This window comes from Chiroxiphia lanceolata (assembly GCF_009829145.1).
Source record: "Chiroxiphia lanceolata isolate bChiLan1 chromosome W unlocalized genomic scaffold, bChiLan1.pri scaffold_57_arrow_ctg1, whole genome shotgun sequence".
NCBI classification, from domain to species: Eukaryota; Metazoa; Chordata; class Aves; order Passeriformes; family Pipridae; genus Chiroxiphia; species Chiroxiphia lanceolata.
Window position 1 is genome coordinate 191,809 of NW_022476504.1, and position 11,172 is coordinate 202,980.

Here is an 11,172-nt window from a genome sequence, read left to right on the forward strand (position 1 = left end):
TGTGGTGGGAAAGGCTGGAGGGCTCGGGAGGGTTTAGCGCGGGGGGTTCGGAGGTTCGGAGGACCCTCTCGGGGGCCGCGGGGCCCGGAGGCCTCCCAAGAACCCGGCAGGGTGATTCGATTCCTGAGAAAGTCCCTCGGAAAAAAAAAAATCAAAACCACCCAACCAAAAAAAGAACCCTAAAAAAAGGGAAAGTGAGAAAAAGGTGAAGGAAAAACTACAAAGGCCAGGATGATTTTATTACTTTGCTTCAGTTTTTCCTTGGTCTCCTCCTTCTCAGATTCTTTGCTCCCTTCCTTTACAGAAAGCTCTTCTGCTGTTCTGTGGTTTTGTGGTCCCTTAGGGGCTTTTAGGGGTCCCTGAGGAGGTTTTGGGGGGTCTCTGAAGGGGTTTGGTGTCGTGAGGGGACTTAGGGGGGAGGTTGAAGGTCCCTGAATGGGTTTGGGAATCCCTGAGGGAGTTTTGGAGTCTCTGAGGGAATTGGGAGGTCCTGGGGGGGCCTTTGAGGGGAGAGTCTTTGAAGCAGTTTTGGAGGTTTCTAGGGGGATTTAGGGAGTCCCAGATGGTTTTGAGGGTCTCTGAGGGAGTTTTGGGGGTCCCTGAAAGGGCCTGGGTGGTCCCAGGTGGGTTTTGCAGGTCACTGAGAGGGTTTAGGGGGTCCTGGGGGGGAGATGAGGTCTCTAAGGGGATTTGTGGGGTCTTTGAGGAGGTTTCGATGGGTCCAGGGGTGGATTTCTGAGAGTATTTCAGGGGTTTTGAGAGGATTTTGGGGGGTCTCCGTGTCAGTCCTGCCTGGCCACAGCCAACTAAAACTCCTATGTGGACATCACCCGTCCTGCAACAGCACCTCTGCCAGCCCAGCTGACCGACCCCAGGGAAGGGGGATCCCAATGCCTCTCCCAAACCCCAGAGATCCCCAAAACTCAGCACACAGAGACCCCACAGGGAGGGGGTCCCGAGGGTCCCCTGAAGCCCAGCAGTGGGGTTCAGGGGATCTCCCAGCCCCCAGGGGAAGGGTCCTGGATGTGGCCCCAAAGTGCAGAGGGGAGATGTAGCACATCCAGGTAAGGGGATCCCAGTGCCCCCAATATATCCCAGTGACGTCCCAGTGACCCTTAGTACAACCCAGTAACTCCCTCAGTGACCAGCCAGTGTGTCCCAGTGACCTCCCACTGCCCCCCAGTATGGCCCAGAAATGCTCCAGTGAGCACCCAGTAACCTCCAGTATGGCCCAGTAACCTCCCAGGGTCTCCCCCGTGTGTCCTGGTAATCCCCCAATAACCCCCCAGTCCCTCCCAGTGCCCTCCCAGCATCGCTCAGTAACCTCCCAGTCCCTCCCAGTGCCCCCTGTTTCCCCCCAGTGTGTCTCAGTATCCCCCAGTAATCACCCAGTGCCCCCCAAATCCCCTCAGCTGTCCCCAACGTGTCCCCAGATGCCCTTGGCCTTTCTGTGAGGGGGGGGGGTGGTCGTTTTTGTGGTCAGAGGGTCCAGGGGGGGCTCCTGGGGTGAAATGGAGGGTTGTGGACATCAGGGATGGGGTTTGGGGACAGTGGGGAGGGATTTATGGACAGTGGTATTGGGAGTGTCAAGGGGGGAACTGGGGACACCGAAAGGGTCTTGTGGACACGAGGGGGGTCTCAGGACTCACCTGCTCTTGGTGCAGGCCCTCCTCTCCCCCTCTAGGCCCCATTAACCCCCTCCTAAATACCCCTCAACTCCCCTTTTTTTCCTTTAATCCCCTTTCCCCTGGATACTTTTGAACCCCCAATGCCCCCAAGACCCTTTTAACTCCCCTAAATGCACCCAAAGCCCCCTAAAACCTCCCAAATCCCCATCCAACCCCCCAGATACCCCCAAATCCCCCCTAGACCTCCCCTTAAATCCCTTCCAACCCCCCCAAAGAGGGATCACCCGGCAGCCTTGGACAGGAACAGAGTGGGCTGTACTGGGGGCACTGGGCTGTACTGGGAGGGCACTGGGGGGTCTCAGGTGTCCCAGGACAACGTGGCCCAGCTCCAGGAGAGATCTGGGGAGCAGGGAGGGGGCACTGGGCTGTCCTGATCTGTCCTGGTTTGTACCCCAAAGCCCTTCCCCAGCTCCTCCAGGACTCTCACAGACCCCAAAGCCCCCCAGGGCCCTTCAGGTCCCTGACTTGGTCCTGCTGCCCCTTGAGCATCTGCAGCTCCTGCACAACCAGGCATTTCATCAGCAAATGTGCAGGTGACACCAAGCTGGGGGTGTGTTGATGTACTGGAAGGCAGGAGGGCTCTGCAGAGGGACCTGTGTGAGGAAGAGTGCGTCAGCAGGAGCAGGGAAATGATAGTTGGGCTGGAGTGAGCACTGGTGAGGCCACCCCTGGAGTGCTGTGTCCAGCTCTGGGCCCTGAGTTGAGGAAGGCCCTGGAGGGGCTGGAGCAGGTGCAGAGAAGAGCAGCGAGGCTGGGGAAGGGAGTGGAGCACAAGTGGTGTGAGGAGAGGCTGAGGGAGCTGGGGGTGTTGAGGCTGGAGAAGAGGAGGCTCAGGGGAGACCTCCTGACTGTCTGCAAGTCCCTGCCAGGAGGTTGGAGCCAGGTGGGGGTGGGGCTGTTCTGCCAGGAAGCAGCAGTAGGATAAGAGGGCTGGGTCTTGAGCTGTGCCAGGGGAGGTTTAGGTTGGATATTAGGAAGCAATTTTTTTGCAGAGAGAGTAATGAGGCCTTGGAATGGGCTGGGCAGGGAGGGGGTGGAGTCAACGTCCCTGGAGGTGTTGAAGGTGAGAGTGGATGTGGCATCAGTGCCATGGCCTGGGAAGCACAGCGGGGTTGGATCCAGGGTTGGACTTGATGATCTCGGAGGTCTTTTCCAACGTGGCTGATTCTGTGATTCTGTGATTGCCATTCCTGTGGCAGCACATGCTTGAGGCTCTATCCCCAGGGTGACAGAGATGTCTGTCCATATCTATCTCCAAGGTTAGTCTGTAAATGTGTGGTGTTAGAAAAGCAAGATAAGTTCTGGAATGGTTCTAGAAGGAGAAAGAAGCCCACAGCCCCAATCCAAGCAGGCAGCCCTCAGCTTGCACATGATGTCCCCTCCCTGCAGGTTCCTGTCCTTGAGCCCAGGCCCTGAGGTGAGGCTGAGAAGTGGCGCGGAGGTGAGCCCAGAGCTGTCCCTGAGGTGAGGCTGAGAATAAGTGCAAGGCAGAGGTGCTGCTGAGGAAGGAGAGCCCCGTGGTGGGGAAGACACAAAGCTGTGAGTGCCCATCCCCAAGAAGGTGCTGTGTCCATCCCCTGTGTGCCAGGTGAGCTGGGGCTTTGCTGCAGAGCTGTGGGCGCTGATTTGAGCGGCTGCAAGTGCTGAGATGGTGGGCACCCAGGAACACAAAGTGTGCCTGGCCACGGAGCCTGCAAGGAGGAGCATAGACAGCGGTGGCAGTGTGGGGGTCCAGGTTGTCCCTGTGCCTTCCCCTGCAGGCCCTGGCTGTCCCTGCTGGGCCCCTGTCCCCCCCATCAGGTCCCTGCCTGTCCCCCCCGGGCTGAGCTCCCCCAGGAAGTGCCGTGGAGCTGAAGCTGCTGCCATCCCCCCCCTGCAGCCGCTGCCCCAGCCAAGGGAGCAGCAAAGGCAGGGCCAGGAGCAGAGGCAGCAGCAGGGGAGCCCTGGGGGGGTCGGGAAGCTCTTGTGTGGGTCAGGAAAGAGGCACTGGGCACGAGGCCGGGGCTGTGCTGAGCAGGCCCAGCCCTCACATCCCCCCAGCCAACGCCGGCTGCCCGGGGGGCTTGGGAGGGACCCCCATCCCGTGTGCCCCACACTGAGCTGGCAGAGAGAGAGCCAAGGGATAGGGATGTGGGCAGGGCCCCGGGTGAGGGACAGGCAGGGCCATTGCTGGGCCAAGGTGAGGGCACAGCCTGTGGCAGCAGAGCTGGCCAGGGGCAGCCGGGGGTGTTGGTACCAGGCAGTGGTGGGGCCGAGCAGAGCACGAGGCCTCTTGCAGACCCCTGGAGCAGCCTCCCACTTGCCAACCCCACCCTGGTGGGGTGACAGTGTCCCCTCCTTACAGGACAGTCCTCCCAAAATCTTCGGGGGGGCTTTTTGTGTCTATTGCTGGTTGCTGATTCCTGCGGGGGACCTGAGGGCCCCTCTGCAATCTCATGCATGGGGCACAATCTCCTCTGCAGAGCTTGACTCACTGCAGACTTTGCAGGGAAATCTGTGCTGGCAGCTGCATCCTGAGCCAGAGGGCAGTTTGTATCCCTGAGTGCTGATCCATCCTGGGGACCCAAGGGATCCTCTGCCCTTCCATCCATGCAGCAGGAGTCACCCTCCTGCCCTTGACTCCGTGCAGAGGAACAAGTGCCCTCTCTCTGTCTGGGAGAAGCCAGATGCTGCCCTTGGACCATCAGAAGTGGTGCTGAAACCTCTTTCAGCCCAGCCCCGGGTGCAGTTTTCTCATCCCCTCACCGAGTGCCCGCTCCCCCAGCCAGCACTGACCAACCAGGGTGTTTGGCACACTTGGTTTGGTGGTTTGGAGAAACAGCCCCAGACTGGCAGGGGGCCAGATAACCTCAAGGAACAACCCTGGTGAGTTTTAAGTGACACTACATTTAATACAGCAACTCAATCAATTGCTCATGAAGTGACCTCACTCTCCTCATCCTCCCAATTAAACACCTTTTTTTGGGTTGAATCTTCATATTTTGTGTATTTTTTCGCTTAAATTTAACTTTCTGTAGTTTGTGAGGAGGTTCATCTCGCTATTTCTAAGAAGTTTTTTACCTGAATCATGTTGGTTTGGGATTTCTGGGCTGAATCTTGGTGTTTTGGAGGTTTTTATGGACACAGGATGCCCCGTGAGTTCTAGGGATGGACTTGGGTAGGAGGAACCCCCAAACCAACGTGGTCAGCCCTTGTTTTCCCCCCATCAGGATTTGTCCTTCCCAAAGCTTGGGCAGATGGAGGAGGAGGCTGCGAGGAAGAGGAAGATGCCTTGGGCCCCCCAGGCAGGTGAGGAGGAAGTCAGTGGCCCTTTGGGCGGGTGTTGTGCTGGCTCTGTCAGCCGAGCATGGCCCCGGCTGCAGGACAACCCCGCTGCCGCCGCCGTCCTGCCGGGGCCGGAGTTGGGGGGATGTCCTTGGCCTTCCCTGTGGGCCGGAGGCAAATCCCCTCCCTGTCCTTCTTGCTTCCTGCCCCAGGCCCTGAGCTGACGGAGAGCCCAGAGGACAAATTCCCCTGGCAGAGCCTGGTGGGAGAGGCTGTTTTGAAGGGCTCCCTGGCACAGGAAGGCAGCGGGGAGGAAAAGGGCTGGAGATCCCCCCACAGGAGGGGCTCCAAAGCCATCCCAGGGTGCTCTGAGGAGGAAAGAACCAACCTGTGCCAGGAAGGCAGCTGGAGCTTGAACCAGAGCTCTGAGGTGTTCCCTGATCAGGCTCCCAGCAGGGAGAAGCCCTTCAGATGCTTGGAATGTGGGAAGAACTTCAGCAGGAGCACCACCCTCCTCACTCACCAGCACATCCACACTGGGGAACGGCCCTACCCGTGTGGGGAATGTGGGAAGAGCTTCAGGCAAAGCTCGAACCTTATCCAACACCAGCGCATCCACCACACTGGGGAATGGCCCTACACATGTAGGGAATGTGGGAAGGGCTTCAGTGACAGGTCCACTCAACTCACCCACCAGCGCATCCACACTGGGGAACGTCCCTACCAGTGTGGGGAATGTGGGAAGAGCTTCAACCAAAGCTCCCACCTCCTCAGCCACCAGCGCATCCACACTGGAGAACGTCCCTACACATGTGGGGAATGTGGGAAGAGTTTCAGGCACAGCTCCACCCTCCACTCCCACCAGCACATCCACACTGGGGAACAGCCCTACACGTGTGGGGAATGTGGGAAGAGTTTCAGGCACAGCTCCAATCTCCACTCCCACCAGCGCATCCACACTGGGGAGCGGCCCTACACGTGTGGGGAATGTGGGAAGAGCTTCAGTGACAGCTCCAATCTTCACACCCACCAACGCTTCCACACTGGAGAGCGGCCCTACACTTGTGGGGAATGTGGGAAGAGCTTCAGTGACAGGTCCAATCTTCACACCCACCAACGCTTCCACACCGGGGAACAACCCTACACGTGTGGGAAATGTGGGAAGAGGTTTCAGACCAGCTCAGATCTCCTCAGGCATGAGCGGACGCACACGGATGAGAGACCCTTCCGCTGCACCGACTGCGGGAAAGGTTTCAACCAGAACTCCATCCTCATCAGGCATCGGCGCATCCACACTGGGGAGAGGCCCTACAAGTGTGGGGAGTGTGGGAAGAGCTTCACCCACGGCTCTATCTTGACCAAACACCAACGGACCCACCTGTAAGGGAAGCCCTGTGAGTGCCCCGACTGCGGGAAGAGCTTCGGCCGTAGGACTGACGCGCAAAAAAGGTTTCAAAAGGTCTTCGTTATTTTGAGTATCTGCACTCCAACATCAGTTTATTCTTTTGAATATGTGTAAGTTTAATCTCATTTTAGTCTGAAAGCCAAATTCACCACTACCCCGTTCCCTGATAACCGTGGGCTGATTCTGACAAGTGAGGCAGAAATTACCCACTGCCCAGCAAAAACCAGTGGGGCCAACCAGTGGTATCTGCCCTGGCAGCCCAGTTTCCCCAGTCTCATCTCAAAATGACCAGTTACACTGAAGCAAAGAGCACTGGAACCAGTGCAACAAGCCCCAGTCTTATTTTCACGCCTGCCCACGTGTCCTGTTTTCTGCTGCTCTACAGACTTCCTTCTTTAAAATAAAATGGAAAAATGAACAGTTTTTGGGGTGGTTTTGGTTTTGGGCTTGAGTTTTTTTTTCCCCCCCTACTGTTCTCATTAACCTCATTTCAAATCTATTTTGTTGTGTGAAGATGAATTAAAATTTTGAATGATTTTTAATGTTAATGCCTTGACCAAAGTATCAAAACATGAAAAATAAACAGAAAAAACCACCAGAAAGCTGTCCATTATTATCACAGTCAAACACTCAGAAGTACTAACATAAGCACAGTGAAAAACCCATAAATAAGACCATTAAAATAATGTTAATATTTGCATATTAATATATTTTTAATAAACTTAACCTAAGGAAATTTAATTCCTGACATCAGCTTTCCCCACCTCTCAAAAAGGTAATTTAGTTACATCTTAGTCACCCTCGAAGGGCTCTTTCCAGTTGGGTTGGCCTCTGCCTTAGACACTCATGAGATCTGACAAAACCAACTTAAGGGCAAATTTCCCCCCCAGGTTAAACTGCATTGGTTGTACCAAAAGCTTTGCAAGTGTCATCAACGAGACGAGGCTATCAAATTTAGGTTGCAAGGTAAAAAGGTATTTATTAATGCCAACAAGCAAAAACGGCCAGCCGGGCGACCGGAGGAAGCTCAGTTCCTGCCGCGTCCACGAAAAGGGGAACAGAAACCGCCCCAATTATACCCTCCGAAAACCACCTCCCCCCAAAGTCACGTCATTCCTTCATTGGTGGAGGTTTCGCGGGCTACATCCTGCTTGGTCCCCTCTTCGCGGGCAATCGTGGGGTTGGTTCCTCCTTTCGCGGGCGATTGCTGTTGCCGAGGGGTGGCCACCAATGAGTTTAAAGTCTCTTGTCTCTACGGGTCCGGGGGTCCTGGAATTTTCCATCAGGATGATGGTTGATCACCCGGGTTCCTCGTGGTCAGCCCCTCCATCTTAGTCCCTATTAATATACTTAGGCAAAACCGTTTTTAGATCGTAAAGTGCTAAATCATTATTGCGTTGTGTTAGTCATCCGCAGCAAACAAAATCTTGTGGTTTCAACATTACATAACAATTAAACTTATGATCATTAACCGGGCAGTTAATACAATATAGCAACTTTTAACCGATCTCACAATTGATCAGCAAATTTCACTGATTCACTTATCACAATCCCCCCTCCTAATTTCCTCGTAAATTTGCTGATCGAATTCAATTACAGCTTCCTTAGCTATTTCTAATAATGAAACTTGATCTTCCCCAGAAGATCCCCTGCTCATGTCCTCATATTGTTGCTTTACTGTTAATAACTGCACAGTCTCAATTTTACTTCTGATAAAATTCATAACTGTTTAAAATGTAAGGTCCAAAGATCAGTGCTGCGCACAGCATCAACACAGGTCCTGCTAGGGTTGAAATCAATGTTGTTAGCCAAGGGAACTGATTTTGCCAATTATCCAACCAACTATGGGAGGTATCTCTTTCTCTTTTTCTTTGCAGTATTCCTTCCCGCAATTTAGTCATAGACTCTTTGATTACCCCTGAATGATTGGCATAAAAACAGCATTCTTCACCTAAGGCTACACATAAGCCTCCCTGTTGCAGGAAAAGCAAGTCCAGCCCTCGTCTATTTTGTAGGACGACTTCAGATAAGGAATTTAGTGATGTTTCCAAGTAAGAAATAGATTTCTCTATTCTATCCAGGTCCTCGTCTACTGCTGCCCTTAAAGCAGTTAGTCCCTGGCTGTGCTGGACCAGAGAGGCGATTCCAGTGCCCGTGGCTCCCAACCCTAGAATCATTGCTATGGTTACACTTATAGGTTCCCTTTTCTGTATCTTGTGCTCACTTATTTCCCATGAATTTAGCATTGATTCTCCGGACCGATACAACATATGGGGTAAAACAGTTATTTGTACACAAAATTCATTATTCCTTTCGAACACAGGTAGAGACACACATGGGACAAGACCAGATTTAGAGCATATCCACCATCCACCCTGATACGGTATAACCCATTTATTCTCTTTATCCTTGAATTCGTTTATCTCAGAGCTACATAACCCGATGCTGTCTGGAGGAACACGCCCAATGCACGTCCCTTGTCCACTGACTTGCGACATGGTGAGACCTATATTTCTCTCCCCCCATCTACATTGGCTCGGATTAACTTCCATACTTAGACTGTAAGTCTGATTCAGTCCTATTCCCTCGTAAAAGGGAGGTCTCACATCGTAACACAGCCAACAAGACTCAGTCATGTCTGGATCAGTATAATTTATAGCTCGATAGGAAGCCTCTACCATATTTAGCAGAGTTTCAGTTCCTCCTGATGTAATTTCTTTCTTTCCACTTACTTTGACAAGAGGAACTTGCGTGGCTTTAGTTTGCTGTGGCATTGTGTCAACAGAGTTTACCTGCACTTTCTCTTTCTCTTTGTCTCTTGTGGCGTCTCGAGATGCTTTCATTTCTAGATTAGGTCCCAGAGGCTGAAAATGGACAGTTAGTGGTTGTTTCTTTATAGTGATATACTCCCCTGGGTCTGCATATAGTCTGTCCAGTCTAACTCCCCAGGTTCGTCCGGTCAGCCATCCTTTATCCTCGTGACTTAAAACTTGCACCTGCAGATATTCACAGTTAGATGGGTCATTAGGGAGCACTAACCCTCCGAATTGTGGTGGCTGGCAATGTGGAGGTCCCCACTGCACTCTGAGATACTTATCAGGTTTCTCAGGTCGCCATGCTAGGGCTATGGTCTCACAACCCCAATACCCACAGTGATAGTGTCCTGGATAATTACAATACGATTTACCTGGGTTGGAGGTTGGACACCAATAGGTAGCTCCCTTAATTACTGTGATAGAAGGTTTTTCTCCACATCCTTGAGGTATGCTGTTAACTAATAGGTCACACACTGTTACATTAAACCTTGGACTTGCTGCTGTTATCACTCTGCGAACCACTACTGTACCTCTAGACCTAGTCAACATCCATTCAAATGGTTGGTGGGCCTTTACCAGAGATCCTGCCATTATGATTGCAAAAATAATTGTCCAATTTTGCCCCATTTTGTTCGAGTCTCCTTGTATCTTGTATCAGTGGCTCTTTTTGTCGAGTCACTCTTCCCCACACGCTCTATCCCTCTGCCTTCCTCTGTCTGTTCCTTTGCAGGGAACAACAGGGACTTAATTATCTTCTCGGCAGCAGTGATATTCTTCAGGGGATAGACTCGTTTCGCTTAATTGTCTTCCCACTGATTCGGGATGAGACTCTTCCAAATTCAAATTTTGGACTCTATCAAGTAGCCCCAGTAATTCAATATGCCTTCTCCTATTTGGTTTCAGCAATTTCCAAGAAAATCTAGTCCGGCACAACTCTGTTAGTGCCCTAGTCCAATTTGTCTCATATATTTCCCAGGTCTCTGGAACCAGCCACTCCCATCCACAAAATATTTTTAGTATTTCAGCATTTGCAATTTGTTCTCTTATAGACTCTGTGGTACTGGTTCTGCACTTAATACAGTATGCCTGCCCCTTTAATGAGACACAACGCCACTTTTTGCCACACCTCTTACATCTGCACACAACCCACCCGAAATGAGTAGAATCTGGGTGTTTTATACAGGGTATACCATGTGGATTTTGTCCCTCTGGTATATTGGTCTCTACCTCACAACAGAAGGGTATCACAACTTGGGTTCCCACAATTTTATATAGTCCCGAGCCTCCTGTTTGTTCGGGCAGTCTCTCGAGGCTCCAAGAAGCAAAGTTCACCTTCCTCAAAATCTGTCCCTTAGGTATCTGAAAGAAATCGTATAGGCTTGGTCTTACGCTCTCTCCATCAGGATTCATTCGTCGGTTCTGCTCTCTTGATTTTCACTTGCAAGTCTCCAGGCTTGGACGTAATTCTCCACTTGCTGTCGACTACAGGCCCTTTAACTCTGGAAACATGCGTCCATCCTCGTTCAGCTGTCCGGACTGCAGTGTCTGTAGTGAGGAGAACGACAAAAGGCCCCTCCCACTGTGGAGTTAAAGAAGTCTCCTTCCAAGTCTTAATTAATACCTGATCTCCTGGCTGGAATCTGTGAATACTCATGTCTAAAGGTGGTCTCTGAGCCACCAGCCCTTTCTTTCTTAGCTCATGCCTTCTTTTCATCAACTCAATGATATATTCTTGGAGGACAAAGTCCTCTACTTTTGGATGATCTATAGGAGCTCCAAAATCGTATGACATACCGTATATCATTTCGAAAGGCGATATCCCTGTGTCCGTCCGAGGTTGAGTTCTGATGTACAACAGCGCCAAGGGGAGACACTTTACCCAATTCATTCTAGTTTCTAACATTAATTTTGTCAGATGTTTTTTAATCTCGCCATTCATCCTTTCTACTCTACCTGAACTTTGCGGATGCCATGGGGTGTGGTATTCCCATTTGGTCCC

The 11,172-nt window shown here is 52.1% G+C and overlaps 1 protein-coding gene across 1 annotated transcript; it reads left to right on the top strand.

Moving 5' to 3' along the window:
• Nucleotides 1-5,388: 5,388 nt before the first annotated feature.
• On the top strand, nt 5,389-6,408 carry LOC116781545 (zinc finger protein 239-like; the record flags this gene model as incomplete). The annotated part of the gene is made up of 2 exons (XM_032677206.1): nt 5,389-5,534; nt 5,622-6,408. Coding segments are annotated over 2 exons (861 nt in total), but the record flags the coding sequence as incomplete, so codon positions are not given.
• Between the last annotated feature and the right edge of the window lie 4,764 nt (nt 6,409-11,172).